The 27,290-nt window shown below is 39.8% G+C and overlaps 4 protein-coding genes across 8 annotated transcripts in view; 3 read left to right on the top strand and 1 right to left on the bottom strand.

The window, feature by feature from the left end:
• Positions 1–2,479, bottom strand: part of LOC106136590 (ran-binding protein 10) — a 43,177-nt gene extending 40,698 nt beyond the window's left edge. For 2 of the 5 annotated variants that reach the window (XM_060949508.1, XM_060949506.1), the window contains exon 1: positions 2,233–2,478. In XM_060949508.1, the coding sequence (XP_060805491.1) occupies positions 2,233–2,425 (193 nt within the window). In that variant the 5' untranslated portion in view covers positions 2,426–2,478. Of the gene's footprint in view, positions 1–2,232 lie in introns of all 5 variants that reach the window. The other 3 variants (XM_060949505.1, XM_060949507.1, XM_060949509.1) reach the window with 3 other exon arrangements.
• A 179-nt stretch (positions 2,480–2,658) lies between these two features.
• Positions 2,659–19,660, top strand: LOC106136600 (translin-associated factor X-interacting protein 1-like). The gene is made up of 12 exons (XM_060949504.1): positions 2,659–2,823; positions 3,053–3,187; positions 4,775–4,912; positions 10,572–10,753; positions 12,566–12,741; positions 13,087–13,213; positions 13,319–13,427; positions 13,740–13,906; positions 17,691–17,886; positions 18,358–18,510; positions 18,951–19,128; positions 19,354–19,660. Exons 1-12 carry the CDS (start codon positions 2,683–2,685, stop codon positions 19,518–19,520), a joined length of 1,869 nt encoding a protein of 622 aa, XP_060805487.1. The 5' UTR covers positions 2,659–2,682; the 3' UTR covers positions 19,521–19,660.
• On the top strand, positions 3,346–4,781 carry LOC132902850 (uncharacterized). The gene has a single exon (XM_060949510.1). It carries the CDS (start codon positions 3,539–3,541, stop codon positions 4,532–4,534), a length of 996 nt encoding a protein of 331 aa, XP_060805493.1. The 5' UTR covers positions 3,346–3,538; the 3' UTR covers positions 4,535–4,781.
• A 132-nt stretch (positions 19,661–19,792) lies between the features above and the next one.
• LOC106136598 (WD repeat-containing protein 89) lies at positions 19,793–25,429 on the top strand. Its single transcript, XM_013337201.2, has 7 exons — positions 19,793–20,033; positions 20,340–20,563; positions 21,449–21,624; positions 22,837–23,100; positions 23,424–23,515; positions 24,433–24,535; positions 24,869–25,429. Exons 1-7 carry the CDS (start codon positions 19,885–19,887, stop codon positions 24,998–25,000), a joined length of 1,140 nt encoding a protein of 379 aa, XP_013192655.2. The 5' UTR covers positions 19,793–19,884; the 3' UTR covers positions 25,001–25,429.
• Positions 25,430–27,290: the final 1,861 nt, after the last annotated feature.

The raw sequence follows: 27,290 nt of genomic DNA, 5'->3' as shown, positions 1-27,290 counted from the left end.
TAGTGTCAACAAAATGTTTTTGTCACACAATGTTAAAATATCATTCTCCCTGCATAAATAATTATTTCATTTTATAGATATATAATTGTTTTTTTTGGAGTATAGTAAAAAAAAATATATATGGCATTAATTTCTACTATAGCATACATATAAATTTGTTTACTTTCTTAGAAGACAGCAATTTCAAAGAGCAGTGAAAGCTTGTACACTCTCTTGCGTACCAGCATTCTCTTGAACGCAACTCTTTTATCAACCCTCAGTTAAAAACATCATGATTTAATGAGAAAAAAATTCAGCTAATGTTAACTTGGGCTAATGAGAGAGTGTCGTCTGTTAGAACCTTTCCTAAGATGGACATTCTTCATAAATATGTTACACACACCCACATGAAGACTGCATCCCTTGCAGGGTGTCAATAGACAAAGAAGCAATGGAATAGACACATTAATCAAGCAGCTTTTACCATAATTAAATATAGCTTATTTTCTCCTACAAAGGATGTGGAGGCCAGTCTGCGGTTTCTTCATGTAAAAACCTGACTTAGGCAATCTAGAATTATGGACAAACGGAGCAACTAGGCTCCTCTGCAGAGAGGTGACAAAGTAACCAGGACAAGCAAAAAGGAAGAGGTATGTTAAGATGAATTTAGGTGACGAGTCAACCTTAAGAAAAAAACCAAACAGATAATTAATTGACGAATCTTTTAGGAATGTGCGGGTGGTCTCTTCGGAAAATTTGGAAATCCATAGGTCACTGGATGGCATAATGATGCAATTGAGACTCAGAAAAAGATGTTTGTAACTCGTTCATGTAAAAACTAGGAGATGAGGCAAGTGCCTACTGAAAATAATGCATTAAATACAATGTGCAAAGTTCATGTTACGTTACGGTACCTACTGCAACTTTCACTTGCCCTGACCTCTTATCTGACCATGCCAAGGTTACTATGGTAATAATCTTCCTACTGGCTTGCATGAAGAGAGTATAGAGTATAAATATGAATGAAGCAAAAGTAGTGTGCAAGGATGTTAGCAAGTGGAAAGATGTGGCCTATGCCTTCCCCACCAGGAAAGATAAGGATATTTTATTATACCTACATAATACATAAAGCATGCCCTTTATGTATTATGTAGGTATAATAAAATATCCTCAATATTTGGCAAATTCCAAAAAAGTGACAATGCTCTGCAATCTCGGTGGCAGCATGTATGGGCTATTTTGGACAAAGAAAATTGGCACATGTATGCACACTAAAATTTAATTCTATTTACATACAGGGTAAATGGTTTACACCTACTTACATATTGTTAATTTTATCAGGAAATAATTGAATATATTTCATGTTTTGCTTTCATAATTTAAAGTATAAAATGTGCCAAAACACATGGAAAGAAGGGAGTGAGGACTAATGTGATTTTAGCCTTTTTTAAGCTGTGTTGTGCGGAAAACCTTTGTTCCTCTTTTTGAGGCACCATAGCATAGGACACAAAGAATGTAACAGTAATTATTAAAAATTAGTTTGACATATAAAATAGTGAAATTAAAAAACTGAGGGTAATTATTTAGCTTTCTATGAAAATGCAGGTGATGTTCTGGTAAAAAAAGATGGACAGATTAATTAAACTTTTTATTAATTGTTACATAGTTAAATTACTTCACTAGATGTACTCTTCATATGGATAAAACATAATTGATAACAAAAGACAAAAATACAAATGACAAAAAAACCACATGGTAATAAATATAACTTTTACTGAGATATATGCAGAAACTGCAAATCATTACCTCTAGAACACATACAATATTTAACTGAAAAATCAATAAAGTTACAGAAAATGCAAGATCAATCATAGATTGGTGTTGTTGTCTGTCTGCCATTTTAAAAAGAAGAGGAGACCTTGTCTGTTTGTTTGTAATATAAAATTTTCTGTAATAACATGTGATCTTATGATAAATAATGATAGAAGAGTTCAATTTAAACTCATTCTCGGAACTTAGCACAGGAGAAACATTAATAATCCAGTGTTGTTACAAAATATACGATCAGCTGATTTCTTTGTTTGACTAATGCGACAGTAATAGCACCATACGACGACAAGTTTTGACACGTCAGATGCATTACTAATTACGTAAACTGTACTAAACTTTCTTCAATATCATAATGATAAATTTAAATCACACGCTAAGAGAGTTTCTAGAATTAACGCAAAAACAAACCTTGAAAGTTCTTACCTTTGTAATGGACTCGAAGATTATTTTGAGACAATCCAATGTAGCTAAATTTGTCCTTAGTACTCCACGATCTTGGCAAAGGCGTTTCTTCTTCGTTAACATTGGGATAAAGCAATTTTAAACGATCTACATTATCACTTTGCACTTGATTTTGGGAATCCATCGTCCCCCGTCCACTACCTGGCGCAGCCATTTCTAATTTCTGAGCAATTTTATGTCAGTGATCAGTGACGTCACTTCCACTAGTGTTTCAAAAATATGCAGAGGTCACCACTGCGCTTGCAATTACATGCCATAGACAATGCTATAGAGTAGACATCGATTAGTATCGAGAATCGGATTCGGAAATTACATGTAGACTATAGAATTAATAAGATAATTTCCACAGTAACCACAATACACTGATAAAAACCAACAAATATTGCAATTAAGGTAAAGAAACCTATATTAATGATAATGATTGCAAATCATGGATCACCAAAATATTTAAGACAAATTTTAAGTACTGTGGCTAGTAAGTTAAAATTAATTAAAAACAATACAAGTGAACTTTTAGAACAACGACAGAAGAATAATGATGAAATACTTGAAGTAAGTTATATGGCTTGTGACTCGTTACTCACTTTAAATTATACACGATTTACTCATTTATACATACATAAATGTTGTTATTGGTCTAGTGGTAAGAAAGCTTTGTGCTTTTTTACCAATGTGCTACTAGACCAATAACAAAATTCTGAAGAAGGAAGTTCTGTAGATTTAAATCTGTGGATTTTCCCAATATTTAAAAATAAAAAGCTTACTAATAAATATATTACAGATATATCAAGAAGCTTTCAAGGCTCTTATAGAAAATACAACAACTTACAAAGATATTCTCAGTGAAATAATGCAATCTTACCACAATGCACTCCATATTAGAGACGAACGAATATCTCAATTCATCGCCCAAGATGTAAGTAATATCAAGAAGATAAAAGTTATTTAGAGTTAGGTTCTTTGCCCAACTAAACTGACAGCAGGCGTTTATGGCAGATAGCAGTGACATCTGACAATAAAGGCAACAGCTGAGTGGTTGACAATTTGGCTTTCAGTTCAGTTTGATTTATTTGGAATATAGACTTATGTCTTTTCGGTTCGGTTTCTTACATTTACGTTTATGTGGTAAAAAAACTCTATCAATATCAATTATTTATATCTTCCTTTGGTTGCCGTATCTAACTTGTTCAATATTACCCAAAACTCAAATGTCGGTAACCGTTTATAAAGTTTTGTAAACAAATTATAGCAAAAGTAATCGGCAGTTATGTCAACTATCGGTGATGTAAAAATCCCTTCTGTTTATGTATTGGATGGCGGGTTTTCTACGCAACTCTCGTGCCATGTGGGGACCACCACCGACGGCGACCCGCTATGGAGCGCTCGTTTCCTGCAAACACATCCAGAGGATGTTGTTAAGACACATTTAGATTTCTTGCGATCTGGTTCTGATATTATTATGACGAACACATACCAAGCTTCTGTCGGAGGATTCGTTAAACATTTAGGCGTCTCGCCTGAAGAAGGTCTGGGTCTCATTCGACGAGCAGTGGAGTTAGCAAAGCGAGCAAGACAGCGGTTTCTCGAAGAGCTTCAGTCGCCTCCAGAGCGAAGGCCTCTTATAGTCGGCTCTGTCGGTCCTTACGGAGCTCATTTACACGACGGCTCGGAGTACGACGGCCATTACGCTGATAACACGTCTCCGGAGACAATGCGTGAGTGGCACATTCCTAGAATTAAGACTTTGTTAGAAGCAGGTGTTGATATGTTAGCATTTGAGACCATACCATGTCAGGTTGAGGCTGAAATGTTAGTGGAATTACTAAAAGAATTCCCTGAAGCTAAGGCTTGGCTGTCATTCAGTTGTAAAGATGACAAGAGCCTTGTACATGGTGAATCCTTTAAAACTGTGGTGAAGAAATGTTATAATTCAAATCCTGAACAGTTGGTAGGTGTTGGTGTCAATTGTTGTTCTCCCGCAATTGTTGCAACATTATTCCAAGGTATTAACAGTGACAGAGAAGATGATCCAATACCGTTTGTGACATACCCTAATTCAGGAGAGAAATTCAATGTGGATTTGGGGTGGGTGGATCGTGACAAGTGTGTAGGTTTAGATACATATGTCCATGAGTGGTTGGACTTGGGGGTGAGGTATGTGGGGGGGTGTTGCAGGACGTACGGAGCTGATATAGCTTGTATAAAGACCAAAGTAAAAAGTTGGATTGAGATGAAGCAAATGAGAATTTCAAAGTCAACTTGATATTTCAACCTTGTATTATAATAATATACCGTAGCTGTCATGACAAATTTCACAAAGATTAAATTTTATAGTCAGTGATGTTTATTGCAAGTTAAAGGTAAAAATAAATAATTAGCAAAATTTTAAAAAGAAATATTTCCTATTTCATCGAAATAGCATTAAAAGTTGTATAGTATTGTAGACAGAATTTTACTTTAAAATATTTTTACTAGTAATTCATGTGGACCGTTGTTTTTGCAGAAAGCATTTGGTATCTCTGTGTGCAAGAACCAACGAGATGATAAAATTAAGACATTAGTCTTAGAAAATGAGGAACTAAAGGAGAAAAACTTGAAGTTGACTTTTGAAGTCTCCAAGTTGAAAAAAGATATGGGCAAGGTATGGCAGAAATGGTGAAAGTGAATAATACACTACACGGGCTGGGAGTCATGCTTTTTTGTTTATATATGTTCTGTCACCAAAGCTGAAAAATTCATTCATGTGGGCATTATCACCTAATACTCACTGATAAGATATTATGTGTGTCTATGGAATATGTACTTAATTTTTTCCTTGGTTACGGATAATGGAAAATCAGTGAGAATTTTCTTTTACAACTCACTATCAAAAGTCTTCATACATCTTGTGTTTATCTGTACTTAGATGTGATAAGGACCTTATTCTTCAAATTCATTATATTGTTAGTAGTGTATAAATACATAGTATTTTTAAAAACAGTATCAGAATATATTTGTAAGTTGTTTGTTATGGTGTTGGCAATATATTGTGTTCAACCATTTGTCTTGTTTTATTATATTCATCCATCGTCTAATATTCACTTGTCATCCAATTACTGAACAAAATATCACCTTAGCATACATACATATGGTCACGTCTATATCCCTTGCGGGGTAGACAGAGCCAACAGTCTTTAAAAAGACTGAATGGCCACGTTCAGCTATTTGGCTTGCTAGCCCATCGCCTAAAAAGAATCCAAAGTTTGTGAGCCTATCCCTTAGTCGCCTTTTACGACATCCATGGGAAAGAGATGGAGTGGTCCTATTCTTTTTTGTTTTGGTGCTGAGAACCACACGGCACTAGCACCGGCACCCTAACATATTTTAAGTAGGTATATTCTAGTTAAAATTCATCTTATGTAAGTACATGTTGATTAACGAGTTAGCTATCTAATACATTAATAGAACAATAATTAGATAACGTTTGAAAGCCAAAGGTTATCATGTTCTTCCATTACCTACTCTATGTTATTTTCCTCAATCTATTATCAATTTATTCAAAACTACATACCACTTATTATCATATATATATAATAATTTATAAGGTGCCAGTCTTTGCTGTTACAAAGGATAGTTACGTGAGATACGTATCTATTTTACATGATTCCTATTGAGAATATGAGAAGCTGCTTTATATTATTAAGTTTTTTTTTATTGTGCTCGTGCGTCGCATACCGTCCTCTAAATCTTCTTCTTCCTCCTATAGCGGTAGTCCCGGTTACATCCTCATCTTTCCGGAGATGAGCCTCGAGTGCGCCTTTTGATCACATTCCTGGATTGGATGAGTCAGGTTTCTACATGAAACGACTTCTATCATATCTGACCTCAAATAACTTTACAGGGGAACCTAAACCATATTGAATCATGGTAACATATCCATTTGCCTGAATGTGCAGGTTTCCTCGCTAAATTTTCTCTCGTCTAAGAGGCAAGACCATCGATCAGACCTCAAACTAATGTAGGTACCTACATAACGTAACTCGTGGAAAAGAGGCCGAGGTAGGATTCGAACTTGTGTTTCTAAGCGCATTAAGTACCTACTTACGCATTTAGTCGGGCATCTTAACCGGTCGACTTCCGATGCTCGACCTCTATTACATACATACATACATACATAAAATCACGCCTCTTTCCCGGAGGGGTAGGCAGAGACTACCTCTTTCCACTTGCCACGATCTCTGCATACTTCTTTCGCTTCGTCCACATTCATAACTCTCTTCATACAAGCTCGGCGGTTTCGGGTACTTTTGACCTGACCCTTTACCAGGACGTCCTTAATTTGATCAAGATACGTTCGTCTAGGTCTTCCCACTCCGACCTTTCCCTCCACACTCTCCTTGTATATCTGCTTAGTCAACCTGCTTTCATTCATCCTCTCCACATGACCGAACCATCTTAACATACCCTTTTCTATTCCTGTAACTACATCTTCTTTCACATCACAACATTCCCTTATCACGCTGTTCCTTATCCTGTCACTCAATTTCACACCCATCATACTCCTTAACGCTCTCATTTCCACTGCATTTATTCTGCTTTCATGCTTCTTTTGCCATACCCAACTTTCACTCCCATACATTAATGTCGGGACCAACACGCCCCTGTGCACAGCCAGTCGAGCCTTTTTGGATAGTTTCTGACTGCTCATAAAGGCATGCAAAGCTCCATTCACCATGTTCCCCGCGTTCACTCTCCTTTCAATATCACTATCATACTTGCCATCTGATGTAAACTTTGATCCTAGATATACAAACTCTTTCACTTGCTCCACTTTTTCTCCTCCAATCAAAATATTACATGCTGTCATTTCTTTCTCCATTTCAAAAACCAGTGTTTTAGTTTTACTTACGTTCACTTTCATTCCTTTCTCTTTTAAAGCTTCATGCATACAGTTTACCATCTCCTGTAACTCCTCCGCTGATGACGCCAGTATAACCTGATCGTCGGCATAGAGCAGACATTTGACGAGTAACTCATTCATCCTTAATCCACTTTTAGACTCTTTCAAATCTGTCAAACAGCTATCCATAAATAGGTTGAACAGCCACGGTGACGCAACACATCCTTGCCTAACGCCTTTCTCAATCTTAAACCACTCAGTGTGCGCTCCGTTTATCCTGACACAAGCACTCGAATCCTCATATAAGGATTTCAGTGCTCGTATTAAGAGACTGCTCACCCCATGCATAGAAAGTGCTGACCACAATTCATTCCTCTCAACTCTGTCATAGGCCTTTTCCAGATCTACGAATGTGCAATAGACTTTTTGACTCTTGGCCAAAAACTTTTCGGCTATGCACCGCAAGGAAAAGACCTGATCAGTACATCCCATTCCCTTTCGAAATCCCGCTTGAGCATCCCATATTTTGTCATCAGTTTCATTCCTGACTCTATTAATCAATACCTTAGCATACAATTTGCCGACGACGCTAAGCAGGCTTATACCACGATAATTTTTGCAGTCCAGCTGTGACCCTTTTCCTTTGTAAAGTGGCACGATAACAGCCTTACACCAATCTTTTGGTACTCGGCCGCTTCTCCAACACAAATTGAAAAGGCAGTACAACTGCTACGCCTTTTCCTGCTTTAAGCATCTCGACCGACACTCTATCACACCCAGCAGCCTTTCCCGCTTTCATACTCTTAAGTGCTTCCACAATTTCGAACATTTCAATTTCGCCTTCCATCTCATTCTCTTTTTCTTCGCTATAGCAGAAATCTTTCTTATTTCCTTCCTTTTTTTCAAATAAACTTTCAAAATAGTCCTTCCATATCTTTAGTACACATTCTTCTCCTTTCACAACGCTACCATCCTGGCATCTGATCCTAGTCAGCTCTCTGGTTATAGTATTTCCTCGGGCTGACCTTACGGATTTCCAGAATACTTTCAGATTTGACTGAAAGTCTTCTGATAGCCTTTTATCAAAATCCTCTTTATACTCTTCTTTCTTTCTAATCACAGCTTTCTTAACCAAATCTTTCATTTTCTTATATTCCTTACGTGCTTCATTCACATCTTCATCTATAACCTCTTGCATTCTTAAGTTAGCTTTTGCTGCTAACAAATCCAGCCATGCTTTCTTCTTTAATCGCACAAGTTCTTGCACATCTTTACTCATCCACGCATTTTTGTGATTTTTTCCTTTCCTTCTTCTACTTACACCACACACTTCAACAGCTACTTTCACAATTCTTTCTTTAAATTCCTTCCATCCATCTTCAATATCGCTCATTTCCTCTAAATCTTCAAATTCATCCTTCAGTCTATTAATATACTTCTTACCTACATCCATATCTTGCAAATTTTCTACTTTTACTCTTTCCAAAGCGCTGGTTTGCTCCCTTACCCTGTGCCGCCAGCGATTGAAGATACCCCTTATCCGGGATATCACCAGTAAATGGTCCGAGTCAATGCCAGCACCGCGATATGCACGGGTATCCAGCACTTTGTTCTTCAATCTTTCATCTACAATCACAAAGTCTATCATACTTTTTAAAATACCTTCCACTCTTGTGTAGGTGTGGATCTCTTTATGTTGAAACATTGAGTTCGACACAAAAAGATCCCACTCTAGACAAATTTCTAATACACTTCTTCCATTATCATTCACCTTTTCGTCACCAAACGCACCAAGCACCTTTTCATATCCATCACGCTTTACACCCACCCATCCATTAAAATCACCTAACATAATAATCTTCTCATTTGGCTTGGTAACTTTCAATACTTCTCTTACACTATTCCAGAACTCCTCGTTTTCGCTTTTTGCTGATGTTGTACCCCTCGAACCCACATCCCAAGGTGCATAAACACCTAGAACGAAGATCCGAGTGATTCCAACTTTCAGCCTAATCCATAGAAGACGAGGGCTGACACACTCATACTCATTCACGCACTCAGCCATTCGTGCAGAAAGAATTAGACCGACCCCTTGACAGCCTCGGCTGGTACTGGCAATTCCAGACCAATACGCCGTGTAAGGGCCGTGCTGCGTCGCGTCGCATCCTTTCCGCTTCGTTTCATTCACGCACAACACATCCAAACGTCTTTCATCCATCATCTGGCATACTTCCTCAATCTTATCCTTCATTCCTCCTCTTACATTCATCGTCGCAAAGCGGCTTTCAGCAGACCGCATACCGCTCCCGCCGGGAACGAGACGTGATGGGGTGCGGACACCATCGCCGCCATCTAGGTGCTCTTTCAAAAAATTTGCATCCATGCGATTCCCACGAGACGCTAGGGAAAAATTTTGTCCGCCCCAGCAGAGCCCCGCATGCCAGGGTAAGGCTAGCCATTACCTGGGGGTCGCCCAACCCCATGGCGGAAGTGGCACGCTCGAGACTAGGCTCGCCCCTAGCCATGCATCCATCGGCGCGGCAGACCTTAGATTGGCAGGGATTTACATTAAAGAGGAATCCCAAGTCCTCCTCTATTGCGTTATTATTATTTTCCTGGCGTGGAGACGAGCCCAGGGTCTGCCCATGACTATCGAGGAGTAGGAAAGTCTGGTTATGACCGCTGATACTTATTTAAGACCGAAGTGACTCCCTTGACCTAGGGGAACCTAAATGATTAGGTACCTAGTTCATGTTTGTTGTCTTGGTGAAAATGATTTTCCATTAAATGGCTCTTACGACTTTCTAGGGAAAGATTTTGCAAAGTGCAAGAAAGCACACCGCAGGTTTGTTAATGCAAAAACACAAATAAAAAATATAAAAAAATGCTAAATTGCGGAGTAGACAGCCAAATATGATTAGAATCATAGGCCACGAAAGGCTTAGTGATGCAAATGAAATTAAGACATGTTACAAGGAAAAATCCTGTAGCGGGAGCGATAAGTTCGGCTCGACCGCCACAAAGGGAAGATCTTCCGCCAGGCTAGGCGTTATGCATGGGGAACCGCGGCTCCGACGATATAGTGTCGGAGGTTGTATATATGTTCCAATCCGTGAAATATTTGCTTGCGTGATTTAGGTGTTTTGCTGTTTTAACTGATAGAGTATTATGCCATTCCCTTAATTAACTTTGACAATTTACGCGGCAAGAGAAGCAGCTCGCACACTATGTTCTTCACTTTGCTACGCTTCCAACATGGTATCTACCTCTATTGCCCATTTAATTTCGGATACCTACATATGCATTCTTATTTTACTTTTATACCATTATTATAATATTATTATACACATGGAGGTGGTAGGTATGTATACCTACTCTAACGGGAGCGACATAACAAAGTTATAATTGCCTTGATGTGTAGCTCAATGACGAGAAATTCTCTGACTACCTGACTTTGATGCGGGAACGTGACGCGCGATACACCCTCTACTTCGAGAACCTTGGGCTCCAGATGAAGCTGAAGGAACTGGATGGAAGTTCGTACCCCGTGGATGAGGCTTATGGGGACCCTGTCGTGTTGAGGATCGCGCTTGATCGATGCAGGTATTAAACTTTTTACCTATAAAGTCTTACCCGATCCATTATCGTAGTCATAAGGCATACTCCGGGATTCTCTCCAGAAAAGTTTATGTATGTAAAGGTAAAAGGTTTTCTTTCTTCTGTGATTTATAGTGTCCGACCGAAGGTCTATTTTTGGCCGAAGCCGAAGCCGAAGCCGATTAATCGGCTATCGCCACAACCTTCGGCCGAAGCCGAAGCCGAAGCCGAAGGTTTATATTCTCTCAGCACTCAGTAATTAATTTTGTTCAATATTGTCTACAAGCTACAATTAATATTAAAATCATTTCAAAACCTCAATATTGAAGGTTTATATATTGACTGTCTCATATAGAAGTTGATGATATATCATAGAGGTGGTTGGTTTAGAGATAAACTAGCTGTTATTCGTCCGCGTAAATTTCGAGTTGAATTTTAATCATACAGTCAGATACAGACAGACAAAAAATGTAAAAAAAAAATTCTCTATCCGTTTCAGTCAAAATATTAAATGTACAGAAAAAATATTTTTACCGTTTTATTATATGTAGTATTTTGATTTTCAGTTTTTTTACATAAAATACTCAAACAATACAAAAAAAAAAAAATATTTTTAATAATAAAAAATATCTTGTAATTGTTGGGATTCGAACTTGGACCGCCAACTTCACAGTCTCACGGGCTAACCACTGGACCATCGAAGCAGTTGCGTTGGTGTCGAAATTAAAGTAGACTACATACATATGGTCACGTCTTTATCCCTTGCGGGGTAGACAGAGCCAACAGACTTGAAAAGTCTGAATGGCCACGTTCAGCTATTTGACTTAATGATAGAATTGAGTTGAGATTCAAAAAGTGATAGGTTGCTCGCCCATCGCCTAAAAAAGAATCCCAAGTTTGAAAGCCCATCCCTTAGTCGCCTTTCACTTATATTTATATGTTATAGGTATAATGCCGTCGTATAATGATAAATGACTTTGAATTTTTAATTTCGTAACTTATTTGCAGGCATACTGATGCCTTGAGTTCATTCAAATGTCGATAACTTTTTTTTTGTGAACCGATTTTGATGAAACAAACTTTAAATGTTATTCTGAGTTAAAACAAAGCAATTGGTGAAAGTTTGAAGTAAATCGGTTTAGTACTTTCGGAGATAATCGTGATCATACATACAGACAGACAGACAAGAAATTAAAAAAATATATTTTTGCTTTCTATTATTCATTCTAAGTGTCCCTCTATCCATTTCAGTCGAAAATACTAAATGTACAGACAAAATATTTTTACTGTTTTATTATATGTATAGATAAAAGTTTGTGATTTACCTACTGGTAAAAATAATGATTTGATTTCTTACAAAAACACTCGTTTAAATACACGTACGGACTTGTTTTGATGCATGCAATCAGCAATGTGATATTTTGACAGTGACTCCCCGCCGCCTCATGACTTTCGTAACAGTTCGTTCAATTTCGACGGTCGCTCGGACCTTCGGTGAAACCTTCGGCTTCGGCCGGATTTTGGGCCGAAGCCGAATGTTTCGCCGAAGGTGGATTTTTTGGCCGAAGGTGGCCGAAGCCGAAGCCGAAGCCGAAGCTTCGGTCGGACACTAGTGATTTATAAAAATCGAGAAGTGTTCGACAGCACGATAGATTATCAAGGAATTTCCCAAACTTCAATTGTTCTTACGAGTATAGTGTAGGTAATATGTACTTTGTCCTGGAAAAGTGGTTCCCATGGGATCCTAGATAAACGTCTATGATAGGCAAGTCGAAGTCGCGGGAAAAAGTTTGGTGCTATATTGCTTTTACAATGTAGAGAACAGCTCTCAACAACGCACAGTGAGCTAAAGAAAATGACAGAAGAGTACGCGGACACAGTCCCCCAGCGCGAGTACGACATCTTGAGCGCCAGAAATGATGACAATCTGAAGCAGCTACAGCGGCTGCAGGCTGAGATTACAGCGCTGCAGGACCAGCTCAAACGAATGTCAAGTAAGTGGGACAACTGTAGCTATATACAGTTCGGCAAACTTAAAACTACAAAGGGTTTAAATATCTAAATCTACATATAGGCTAAATCTAAATTTAAACGCTGGCTACACGTTGGGCGCCATTGTAAAATATTTCTAAAATATTGTTGTACTTAATGTGATTTTTTTAAAAGTAACGTGTGTTAAACTAAGCACGCAGTTACTAGGATTGAAGTGCTCTATCTCTTAAGGATTTACAGCTTTGTCACTCCATTAGGAAGGTAGATACTCTAGTTAAACGCTGTGCTATTTCCACCTGGACTTGCACAGCGTGCTTTTATTTCAACAGTATTTGATAAATTTGTAGCGCTAAAGAAAAACTTGGAAGAGGAACTGATTGAATGCCGTGAGCGATGCAGTGAGTTGGAACGAGCGGGAACTCCGCGGCCGCAGTGGGAGCTCTGTGCTGATTTTATCGGTGGAGGGCGAGACAGGTGACAAATCTGCTTCAATACTGGAAACCGTCTGAAATTGAAATCTTTGGAGGAGTTATGCATTTTTGGTCCAAACGTCATTACAATTATTACTACTTACTGCAGATGGCGACAGTTAGCCAGAGGATTGTCTTCAAGGGATATCCTCAGGGTGCTGCTGAAGGAACTGGGACCTGCGGCGGAGAGTGAGCAACTTGAGCATTTTGATGGGCTCGTACGTAAGCCGTATATAATATTCCTACACTTGCACATGCAAAAGAGGCAGGGACTCAAATCATTCCATTTGCCATGATCGCTGCATACTTATTACATTTAATCCATATTCACCGATCTTTTTTATACAAGCTCTTCGGTTTAGGGTTCTCTTGATGTCTTCTATGTCCTATCCAGCAGCCCTAGGTTGATCTCTTAGTAAAAACACTCTTAGCAGCACGCACGAGTTCTATTGCAGTTCTTAACTCTACGATAACCTTAATATTAAAATTTAAGTAACCTGATATATAAACATGCTTAAATCTGTGTCCAGGGCATGGATCCAATGATCCCGCCGTACCTTCGGTACGAGGGTAAGGTGCGCAACTTGCGTCTTTCCCGGCGTGAAGTCAGCGTCATCATCAACGATATATGGCTCGGGAAGCTGCAGCACCATGAGCTATCCATGCAGGATTACGTCACCAAGTACTTCGAGGACAGGTTGGTGTCTGTCTGTCAGCATATCTGTTCTGGGGAGTCCTTCATGGGAACCTGAGTGAGGACATCTATTGAGGACATCGTACACAGTTGTTACGGCTGAAGGAGGTTCTGTACAAGCATAGCAAGGATAGGGAGGTGTGTTATTGTCTTGTCAACGAGATCTGGCTCGGCAAGCTGCAGCACCATGAGCCCTGCAGTATGCATCCTCTTTATATGTGTAGGGTGGTAACTTGGAAATGAAGACTAAACTTGGGGATGAGGAATAAATCACTTTCCATTAATAACTGCAATTTATTTGTTCACAAGTTCTAATCCTTACGCTTAACCTTACGCGGTAGAGAGAGAGGACTATTTTGGGCTGTCGCCGCGTCGACGCCGCAGCCGATTAAGAAATTGGACACTAAAAACTGACTGACTAATCAAATCGACGTGGGAACGGAACACCACAACTTCAATGACAGATTTGATGGCACTAGATGGTAGATGTAGCAATTATTGGAGCCTACCTATATGTTTGACTTTCGTTCTCCACCAATTCATAAACTTCTTGGGAATTATGAACTCGATAGTTCCTGTGGCGACATCTCTACGCCACTCGTCACAACATCCAATCTTACAACAACTGTCAATCATCGTGAAGAAATTGACGCGCTCAACCAATAGCAGCGAAGAATCTAAGACGCGATTTCAAAGATTTCACGGATTGGAGCTATATATACAACCTCCGACACAACATCGTCGGAGCGGATCGGCTCCGCGGTCGATCGCTCCGGACGTCTCAGTGCGACAGGTGCGAGTTTCGGTGAGTTCTGCGTAGCCCTTCTCGTGTGTGAAGTGGATCGCGTGAGTGCGGAACTCGGCGGGGAGTACTTTTGTTCCTGTCTCTGCGACACTTACCCCCCGGACCCGGGACACGGTGTCTTTTGCCCGGCCCCTCCCGTGCAGCGGAGGTCGCACCGGGCACTGATTACCGGGTGCCCCGTTTCGGATCCCAGGGGTATTTTCGTCGGTATTCCGCGGTAAGTGCCTCACCCTTTTAGTGCCACCGGGAGAGCCTCTGCTTCCAGGGCTGCCTTCCTTGAGGCTTAGGTCTCGGAAGGTGGCCTTGCCAGGAGGTGGGTACTCGTAAAATTATTTCCACTATCCCAACCAAGCCGCATTCTTGCCAGACGTAATCGACCTGACGCTCCTGAGAGGCTTCCCAGCTGCCACCGTAATCACTACAGATGTGCTGGAGGACAACATGGAGTCTGACCACCATCCTGTCCTCGTCACAGTGGATGCAGCCCATACCGTAAGGCCTACCCCTCCCCCCAGATTTCGTATCTGTTGGGACTCGTTCAGCGCGCATGTAGAGCAACATCTTGAATCCAGACCGGTCAGCGACATCGCAGATGTAGAGCAACTCGCCGCCCACGCGTGTGAGGTGTTGCAGGAAGCCTTGCGTCTCGCTACGACAGATAGAGTGAGTACCCGCGTGAGCCGTCCCCTCCCGTCCTACATCAGAGAGATGATAGCCAAAAAGAGAGTCCTGCGTAAACGATGGCAGCAAACCCGATGCCCGTCCCTCAAGACACAGGTCAATTCTCTATCGGAGCGAATCGCTAGGGCCCTGGAAACAGAGTCCAGCGACAGTTGGTTTCGCGTGATAGAGCAGGCCAGTGATGATTGGACGTCCATCCATAGACTCTGTAGGCAACTCGCCGGCAAGTCTCTACCCATCCGCCCCCTCTTGGCCGCCGATGGCACTCCCCGCTATCGCGCCGATGATAGAGCCGAAATTTTCGCAGATAATCTCGAACAGCGTTTTCGACCGAATCCCTCAGCCGACACTGAACACGCTGAAACGGTTCAGAAGCTCCTGGACGAATACTTCGAGCGTCCCATTACCCCGGACGAAGACCCCATAGTCTTTTCCCCCGGCCAAGTCTCGAGAATGATTCTCAAACTGAAGCTACGCAAAGCCCCCGGTATCGACGGCATCCCCAACGAAGCGCTACGTCACTTACCACCGCGAGCGATCGCGGTACTGACGCGGCTATTCAATGGAATCCTACGTACCGGCCATTTTCCTTCCAACTGGAAGATCGGTAAGGTCATCATGCTTCCCAAACCAAACAAGAACATTCTGCTTCCAGGAAGCTACCGCCCCATAACGCTGTTGGCTACCATCTCTAAGTTGTTCGAGAGGTTGCTATTGCAACATCTCACAACTCATCTGACTCCTAGAGACGAGCAGTTCGGCTTTCGAGCCGGCCACTCTACCACGCTCCAGCTCACAAGGGTGCTCCATCACATGACGGCTGCTTTCAACAAAGGGGAGAAAACCGTAGGAGTGTTCCTTGACATGGAAGGAGCGTTTGACCGCGTTTGGCATCCAGGTCTAGTCTACAAGCTCTCCACCTCTACGACTCCTCGTCGAGTCGTCAAGACCGTGGCCAGCTTCCTCTCAGATAGACGATTCCGAGTCGCAGTCGAGGGCGCTACATCAAGCGAACGTAAGGTAGAGGCAGGCGTCCCGCAAGGGAGCTGTCTCTCTCCTATTTGCTACTCTTGGTACACGGATGACATCCCCGTCGAACGAGGCACTCACTTGGCGCTCTACGCGGATGACGCGGCGTATTATGCGTCGTATGTCAACGTGAATTACGCCGTGAGAGCCGTTCAAAGGACTTTAGACGCGATACCAAAGTGGCTATCCCGTTGGAGGCTAGCCGTCAACGTAGCGAAGACGCAGGCGATTTGTGTCACCCGCGCCCGCCCCCGCCCCCCCTGCATCTTCAAGGACAGGTAATCGAGTGGGCCCCCAACGTCAAGTACTTGGGGGTTCATATCGACCGGTATTTGACGATGCAGGTACACGTCAAGCATGTTGTGAACTCTACACGCGCTGCGCGAGCTCTATTGCATCCTGTGCTTAAGTCCGCACTCCCCTTGAACGTGAAACTCGGTGTGTATAAAACCTACATACGCCCCCGCTTAACTTACGCCGCCCCAGCTTGGTACGCGCTCCTTAACAAGACGCGTAAAGACCAACTGCAGTCACAACAGGCGATTTCACTTAGAATAGTTACTGACGCCCCGCGCTATGTGCGAAACACCGTGATTCACAAGGGATTGCGGATGGAGAGCCTGGACGCCTTTATTAGGCATCTAGCTACTAGGCAGTTCCAGCGAACGGGAGAGTCGACTATGCCATACGTGCAGGAGTTGGCACCCCTCCACGCCAGACCGCCCGACGCCAAGCAGTACGCTAGAGACCTCGTAGAGACCCCATCTGACTCAGACAACTAGGTTTGTTTTCTCTACATCGCTGAGAACGCTCGCCGGCCCTACAGCCCGCTGAGTCGACTCGCGAGATGAAAACAAACCTAAGCATCTTTTGTGTAAGTACACGTCTCAAGGACCTGTTCGTTTTAACGGACAGCGCCTGATCTCTCAGCCAGGAGGCGCCCGCCTCGATGCTGATTCCCGACGTCGTGCAAGACATCAGATGACAACCACGGATCGGATCGTCGGAGCCGCGGTTCCCCAGGCGTCACACCAGCCTGGCGGAAGATCTTACCTTTGGTGGCGGTCGAGCCGAATCATCGCTCCCGCTACAGTTCCCAAGACTTCCTATATCATAACGTACATACATATGTCACACCTGTTTCCCAGAGAAGCAGGCAGAAACTACATATTTCCAAAAAAGCATATGTATTTTGCATCACCCACAGTCATCTATCATTCCAAACTGATATTTATGGTATTCTGATCCCTTGGTAAACGTTTTAATGTACAGATATCAACAGCCAAGTGTGCGAGCGGAATGGGCGTACAACTTATGCGCGGGCGCCGAGCAAATGCTTGACGAGCCGCAAGTGAAGCTGTTCTGGGGAGTCCTTCATGGCCACCTGAGTGAGGACATCTACTGGGGACACCGTACACAGTGGTCACGGCTGAAGGAGGTTCTGTACAAGCATAGCAAGGATGGGGAGGTGAGTTATTGTCTTCCACAGATCTGTAGAATTAAATCAATTCTTCTTTTCAAGTAGGTATTTTTATCATATTTGTACCTTGTGGTTTCTAGCACTGTAGAATAGGACGACTCCATCACTTTCCCATGAATGTCGTAAAATCAATCAAGGGAAAGGCTAATAAATCTACCTAATTATAGCGAACCCCGGTTATCAACACGTTGTTTTTTATACTCATACATATAATAATGATTAGTTCTACGGATGACTAAGGGATGGGCTTATAAACTTGGGATTTTTCTTTTAGGCTAGCAACCTGTCACTTTATATTAATCCTAATTCTATCAGTAAGCCAAACATCTGAACGTGGCCTATCACTATTTTCGAGACTGTTGCCTCTGTCTTCCCCGCAAGGGATATAGACGTGATTATATGTATTTATGAGAGCGAAATTGAGTTTGTAGTAAAGGGTTATCAATTCTTTCCACACAGACAATCACAACTGAAGAGTTTGAGAAGCACGCGAAGACGGTGTTTCCTCTGAAGAGCGAGGTGGACATTAAGAACCTGTTGGACGTCGTGAGGAAGCAGCTGAAGTTGAAGATGACTAGCAATGACGTCAACTTGGACAAGTTGTTTCATGAGGTACCTACCTACCTACTTTTATATATAAATATTTTGCTTGAAACCTGTACTTGGAATCGCATCAGGGAATTTTTTGTTTTTGACAAATTACACTTATTGATTTAGCCCCGAAGTAAGTTCTTTCAATTCAATTAAGTAACATCACTTAATAATTGTCATATCTTTTGGTTTCACAACATTGGTTGATGTCAATTAAATTATGTACTGTAAACTAAGTTACTGCCGCTGCCATGGCGTTAGTGCAGACGAAGCGGTAACAAACTGCACTGCAGCATTTTGTTCAATAATCTTAACTTCACAATTATCTAAACTTAGAATAGATATGTGAACGAGGGGATACATTATTATGATTGAATGAAATTTAAATAGCTCTAACATTTATACGAGTTGAATAGTAAAACAAAATTTGGAGTCCATTCTAAAAAATGTTCTTTTTTCAGAATGAGGAAGGTTTCGACCGTGTAGACTTCGCCCGGGAACTGTACCGACAAAGACAGCTCGCACAGGACAAGTACATCCGCGAGGTGGTGGGGGAGCTGGGGGGCAAGCACGCAGCCTCGCATGCTGTCTCCGTGGAGAGCCTCAAGAGGGCGTTCGCGATCGTAGACCCTGCCATCGGTAAGACTTCAATTGACTTCAAAAAAGTTCTGCTAACTTCCAGATTCCATGATCAGGGTATTTGGAGTTGATGTGCCTTTGTCAAAGCCGAACAATATCATGTACAGCCTACAGGAGGGCCCATTTAAAAAAAAAGATGTATCAAAGTATTTAAGCACCCCGCTATACGATCACTACCATAATTCAGAGTAAATATGAACAATTAATTGATGCTACTGATTTCAGACCACATCCGCATGGAACGGTACATACGTTGGTCATTCTCCTGCCCCAGCGGAGCCCTAGACAGCGTATCCCCGCTGCCACTGCGAGCTCTGGCTGCACGCCTCGCGGCCGGAGACATCGAGCGAGCCGGGCCTAGATACCGCACTCACCGCAAGGTTTACAAATAAAATTAAACGCATCACTGTTAAAAAGTATGGATAGCATTGTAAATGGACAAATAATATTTACAATTCACTTCAAATTATTGTATCAATGATACATAGCACAATAAACTTTATTTAAATAAACATGATATTTCACTAATCCTTGGTTGGACAAATAATCGGATCTCCGATAGACCGATTCAAACGCAGAAGTAAACAATCGATTGGACAGCACTATGTTGTAAACAATGTCATTTTGACAGAAAATTACATGTGAATTTGTTATTGTTCTCTATCGAGATTTCTTCTACCTATATTAACTAAACTTAAAAGCATTTATAAATATTCATTATTTATAAATGCTTTTAAGTGTGAATATCTAGATAATATGGCAGATATAATAGACAGTGAAGATTTCGACAAAGATACAGTTGACTCAGAAACTTTAGAACAACTTTTTAGCAAAAAATATGAATTGATCGCTGAAACTACTGTGTCCCTCAAGAAATCCTATATTAATAAGTTAGCAGGCACAAAGTAAGTAAACTAACTACTACATTTTCTATATCTACACTAGGTACAACATTTGCATAAAAACTCTTATTAACATGAACTATTAATTATAACCTAAAAATATTAGTTCGTACATATTTATATAATAATATTACAATTCTTGCAATTGAGATAGTATCTATGAGATATTTTTAAAGTAATACACTAGTTAAGCTAGGCTTTTTTATAGAAAATTGGCATAGACGACTGTATTCATTATTATATTAAAAAGAAAGTGTTGTTTTATGTGCAAACTTCATCTAAAAATCACATTTCATTGCTAAATTCCAGATCATCAAAATTAGCAGTTAGTTTACAAGACAATAGCATAGAAATATATGAGTTCCACAACGGATCCTTATCAAAGACATGTCGACTGAGCGGGCACAAGAAAGCCCTGAAAGAATTAGTGTACAGCCCTAAGGAGGATCACCTGCTGTTCTCAGCTGGAGAAGATGGACTGGTTAAGCTGTGGGACACTCGGCAGAGTGGAAGCTGTGTTCAAGAGTATAACGGTAAGGATCATAGTTATGGTTAGTTAGAGTGAATGGCATGTAACATCTTAGTCTTCATAGTTACTTCTTCATAGTCATCTGGCTCGAGCTTGGCACAGGAACCTCGTAATTAATTGTAGTTTAATTTGAACTTAAATCAAAATTTCAGTACACTCTGTACATAAATCTTTTTAAAATTGGCAATCCATAAAATATATATATATATATATATATATATATATTTCTTTTTTCAATATTAAATCTCATAAATATATAAATCTGAACAATGTATTCTCCCGTCCACATTCTATTCTAAGTATAATTTAATATTGTGAAGTTGACGTTGTTGAAGAAAATGCTGCAGTGCAGTTTTTTACCGCTTCTTCTGCACTGACGCCTTGGAAGCGGCAGTAAACTTAGTTTTTAAGTAATTTATTTGACGTCAACCAAGTTGTTAAACCATACGACAATTATTAAGCGATATAATAGTATCCTATAATAGTGAATAAAAATTTTGAATTTGAATTTACCTACTATCAGGTGAGATGGAAGAAAAATGCCTAATCCAATATGTTGGGTAAGTTAAGACTTACCATCTGAACAGGAACCTGGTTTTAGGCTTGTCCTACTTTTAAAACTTAGTTTAATGTTCAGCCAGCATGCCAACATGGCAGGAGTGAAGCCGTTTTTATCGCGCGAAATACAATCGCTGTTTCGCTTTTTATTGTGACATAAAATGGGATAGTGATAGTGTTTTAATGTTCTCGCGGCTTCCATGTTGTGGGTGCAAGAAGCAAAACCAACTACACCAAAACCAAAATACGCATAGTCATGAGTATCTTTGAACCTTAATCAACAACGGGAGAAGTCAATTAATTAATAAGTATTTCCATAAATTAATTCCAGATGAAGAATCCGGCATCACCCGGCCTTTTGAATGCATGGACGTGTCGTGCAATGGCCGGTTGCTGTGCGCTGGCAGTCAGGTCGTGGAAGATGACGCATACCTCGTCTTCTGGGACACGAGGAACACAAAGCCTCTCGGAGGGTATTGGGAGTCACATACCGACGATATCACTCAGGTATTGATTTTTTCTCAATTTATTGGTCAGGCACTTTCATGATAATCTTCCTGGTGTTAGACCCAGTAACATCCTCACCTCAAATTAAGGACGTCCTGGTAAAGGGTCAGGTCAAAAGTACCCGAAACTGCCAAGCTTGCATGAAGAGATTTATGAATGTGGATGAAGCGAAGGAAATATGCAGAGATCATGGCAAGTGGAAAGAGGTAGTCTCTGCCTACCCCTTCGGGAAAGAGGCGTGATTTTATGTATGTATATAACATCCTCACCCCTCTGAAGAGAAACCTAAGGTACTCCTTCTAACATTGAACATACACTCTTACTGTAAATTTTTGTGTATTGTCTTCTTGGTGTTTCTTAGGTTGCAACCTCTGAAACAACTTAACTGTTAAAATCTTCTGCTTGACCTCTGTGACTAATGCAACTGAGAAGTAATCGGTACATAGTCTCATAGTGTCCCCACTGAGGCCCAGGGTCTGCCTTCTAATTATTCAGTCTGCATCATGTTTAGCATAAAACCACTTGAAAATTAAAATGGACTCTTAACATAGAACAGAATACAATAGATTTATTCTCAAAATTGGATACAAAGTATCACTTATTGACGTCACATAACTTAAATCTAATTATAACTACTACAGCTTCCAAAGCGCATGTGTAGAAGAAGCGGCGGAACAAACTACACTGCAGCATTTTCATCAGACGTCAATATGCAAATATAGATCTCTTAAATCTAAATCATTGACGAATGCACATTGTCTACATTAAAAACATGAATGAATGTAGAACATAATAATAATAATTAGTCATAATTGTGCTATACCCTATGAGGTTCATGTTGTACTTATTATTAAAACCGTGACTATTGTAGTTGTGAGAACTGAAATGTACAAAATTATAATTATGCAATAAATGAATTGAAACAATAAATAAATTGTGTGTGTTTCCCGGCACCAATACAAAAAAGAATAGGACCACTCCATCTCTTTCCCATGGATCTCGTAAAAGGCGACTAAGGGATGGGCTTACAAACTTGGGATTCTTTTTTAGGCGATGGGCTAGCAACCGGTCACTATTTGAATCTTAATTCTGTCATTAAGCCAAATAGCTGAACGTGGCCGTTCAGACTTGTCTAGACTGTTGGCTCTGACTACCCCGCGAGGGATATAGACGTGATCATATCTATGTATGTAACTATAATTTGTCACACAGGTGAAATTCCACAATGACAAAACGGAAGTACTAGCGACAGGCTCCCTAGACGGTCTTCTGAACATCTTCAACATAATGGAGCAGTGTGAAGATGACGCATTATTATACTCTCTTAACGTGGAGAACTCCGTGGAGAGGATATCCTGGCTGGTCGGGGACCAGGTGGGCTGCGTGACCCAGAGCAATGACCTACAGCTGTGGGACTCGGCGACTGGGGATCTGGTCAGGAGTTATGGCAGGGATAAGATTGCTAGGAGTATGAAGGTATAATATGTTTCTTCAATAAATAAATCAATCTAAAATGTGTAATAATGCCGTGCCATGTGGTTCCCGGCACCGATACAAAAAAAGAATAGGACCACTCGCATCCCTTTCCCATGGATGTCGTAAAAGGCGCCTTAGGGATAACCTTACAAACCTTTTTAGGCGATGGGCTAGCAACCTGTCACTATTTGAATCTCAATTCTATCATTAAGCCAAATAGCTGAACGTGGCCATTCAGACTTTTCAAGGCTATTGGCTCTGTCTACCCCGCAAGGGATATAGACGTGACCATATGTATGTATGTATATATTTGTATTTTCCAGAGAAGTAAGGATGACGACTGCTACCTGGTGGATGTCTTCACCTCCACAGACGACACTCCTGTTGTATTGGCCGGCTCGTACGGAGGGGACGGGTAAGAAATATCAATAAAAATTCACACAAATACTAACTCGATGATACTTGATATATTAATTACATTGCCATCAGAAAAACTATGCTGAATAAAATTGCAGTGGGTGCACGGATAAACAGAAATACATACATACATACATATGGTCACGTCTATATCCCTTGCGGGGTAGACAGAGCCAATAGTCTTGAAAAGACTGAATGGCCACGTTCAGCTATTTGGCTTAACGATAGAATTGAGATTCAAATAGTGACAGGCTGCTAGCCCATCGCCTTAAAAAGAATCCCAAGTTTGTAAGCCTATCCCTTAGTCGCCTTTTACAAAATCCATGGGAAAGAGATGGAGTGGCCCTATTCTTTTTTGTATTGGTGCCGGGAACCACACGGCACATAAACAGAAATTCCCAGTGGAATCACCGGCGAGTGAAGCTGGTGTGTGAAAAAAATTCATCAGCCTTTGAGTATTGTCCTCACTTACATATAACATAACATATGTACCTTGTGGGATAGACAGAGCCAACAGTCTTCAAAAGACTGAAATGCCACGTTCAGCTGTTTGGCTTTATAATTGAAATAAGATTCAAGTAGTGACAGGTTGCTAGCCCATCGCCTAAAAGAAGAATCCCAAAAATATAAGTCTATCCCTTAAACGCCTTTTACAACATACGTGGAAAACAGATAGATGGAGTAGTTCTGTTCTTTTTACTGCGCTACCTTACTATTCTCATGAAAATTAAGAACAAAATATCTGTTACCGTATTACTACAACTCATGGATTTCAAGACAGTGAAAACATATTATTTAACCTTGCGTGTTTCTTCTAAGACTATTTTACTTCCCATCAAGCAGATTGTGGTCAATTACGCTAAAATTGTAAGTAAAAACGATATATGTACTTATTCAATACGAACCTGTTCACAGACATGTGCTGAGGTCGCTGAGTATAACAAACAAGAAGTTACAACCTCACTCAAACTTCGCGCAGAACAAACAAGTGGTCCGGTGCTGCTGGTATCAGAAAGATGTGAGTATGACCTGGAAATATATCAGACTTGGATATTTGCAGGATTTCATATCGGTTGCATGAATAAGTTTTAAGAGATAAACTTATAAACTTGGAATTCTTCTTTTAGCTGATGGGCTAGCCACCTATCACTATTTGTGTATCTCAATTCTAGCTGAACGTGGCCTTTCAGTCTTTTCAAGACTGTTAGCTCTGTCCACCCCGCAAGGGATAGACTTGATTATATGTAGGTATAATATGATGATAGATTCTTGATTATAAAAATTTAGTATGCAAACAGTCCAGTTTTCATTCGATCGTGAAATAAAATAATAAATATACTATGTATTCCAGCACGAGCTGATGGTGACCGCGGGCGAGAGCGGCGCGCTGGGCGTGTGGCGCGCGGCGCACGCGCAGCCCGCGCCGCGCCAGCCCGCGGCCGCGCTCGGCAGGCTGCGCGCGCGTCGGCAACGACCTTACTGATATATATTATCTAAACAAGCTTGTTTGTTTTACTTTCTTTAATTTTTTTTTAATTGACTTTTATTTGACATTTTAGTAAAAAGAAATATTTTTTACTACGCTTTTATTATTACTCTTAAAGTTCTAATAAGTAGAGCACCTTTTTAAAGTGCGTAATGCCCAGTATTGGCCATTAATATCTATGTACGTTCTTATAAAATTACTTATGGCACTTATTAACATTTATGAAAAAAAATGAAGGAGGCTATCTCTGGGTTACCTAAATATACTTATTTTACATAAATATAGGTAGCTTTTAAGAAAATAAAACCTACGCGCCAAATATTATCATTTTTGTGCGTCAAAACGAAGAACGTTGAAATAAAAATCCAAAATTCAGTAAATCCTTTATTTGGAAGTACTGTAAAAGCTAGCAAACACTAAAAATATTTTGCTAATTTCAAAATAAGGACACATGTAATCCGGAAAATCGACCTTCATCACGAGAGGTCCAAACACACAATACCATTAATTTTAACATTACTATGAATATCAATAAAACCATTATTTACATAACTACTCTGTTTGACAACTCGCAAAGTGTACTCTAGTCTAATATTTTCAAACAAGAAGCCTCATTTCGAGAAGTAGCACGATATCCTTATAATATCGATGTATAGGTATCGATATTGTCTTTTAAATTATTTCTTCTTAAGACTCCTCATGAATGTAAAACGCTTATTTTGGCCTTCCAATAATAAATGTAACCACATTATCTAAAGCGTTTGCTTTCCTTTCAAGTCCAAAGAAAAGATTGACACCTTATAAAGGGATTATTACATTCCACAACATCCCTTTCGGGGTAGACAGAGTCAATAGAATACTCTAAAGCCACGTGAAACTGTCTTAATGATGGAATTGAGATTCAGTAATGATATCACTACTGATTAGGTAAAAACATACCACGCGTACTTCCGAAATATGGCTTTGTATGTCTTTCAGAGTTGCAAAACAGAATCCATTTTTATAAATAAGTAGATATATTTTATAAAATAATTCAATCTTCAAATGAACACATTTAAGCGATTACATGACAATCTTCATAGATACTACGAATTTAAAAATGTCATAAAAAATTTACAATTAAATCTGCATATTGTAGGTACAGTGCTTCTCTGCTCAATAAGATGTCTTAATAGAAAAATCTAATTAAGTTTAAAAAAAATATAGACTCACTAAAAATATGTGTTATTTTTATTTTATCTAGACTTTTATCCCATTCAAGAAATAGTTATTAACAACTTAGAAAGCAGAATAAAACAATAGCCCAATAATTACCCACTAAAAATTTTAATAAATATATTTGTACTCAATATAATTTAAAATCATAAGAATTGTAGCTAAAATAATAAAAAAAACCATAACACTATAGCATAACCTAATATTAATTGTTTAGTCTTATTCTATGGATTGGAAAGTTAAACATGACAATGACAAATTAATTGCTATGTCATTCATTTAAAAACAATATTGAAACGTTCATATTTAAAAAGAAAAAAAATATTTTGTCCTACATTTTCAATATGATTCAGACAGTATCATTTGTTAATATTCAATAAGAATCATTTCAAATTCGACGTGATGTGCGTGTGTTATGATCAAACATAGTTTTTAACTTACAATTTAAGATACAACATTATCAAGATATCTTAAAGCTCTAAATTCATGTTCAGTTGCAGATGTCTGGTTTACATCCAAAATAGAAAAAATATCGTCGAATAAATGTTCAAATTTTGGACAGGGGCCGCAGTTTTAGGCCTAGACTTACTCATAACATGTATTTATTATATTTTGATAATAATTATGCAAAGACGGTTTTGCAATTTGTTTCTTATTATATAAAGACATTTATTTATATTCACACATAATAATTTAATAGACAGCTGAAAACGCGGTGTTTTTGTTAAAAAAAATCATAAGTACCATCTTCTGGAATATTGCATTATCTTTGGTTGTCGCGAATTCCAATCATAGTGAAATCTGGACAATACCATGTTAAAATGCTGATAAATTACCATATATACCTATCCACATTATTGATGAACGAAATTTTTATTACACAAATCTAATAAACATACTCGAGATGTTATGTACCTACTTATGATTTCGCCAGTCTATAATAATGATGTGACCGTGTAAGCGTTTATAATTTAAGTATAAATTTACATAGCGATAAGTAAATTTTAGTTACAGTGAAATTGGTGTTGTTTTTTTTTTTACAAATGCTTCGTAACATCAAGGCGTATTACGA

The sequence above is a fragment of the Amyelois transitella genome, chromosome 19, assembly GCF_032362555.1.
Source record: "Amyelois transitella isolate CPQ chromosome 19, ilAmyTran1.1, whole genome shotgun sequence".
NCBI lineage: Eukaryota > Metazoa > Arthropoda > Insecta > Lepidoptera > Pyralidae > Amyelois > Amyelois transitella.
Note: the sequence above shows the minus strand (reverse complement) of the source record. Positions and strands in the feature narration are given on the sequence as shown.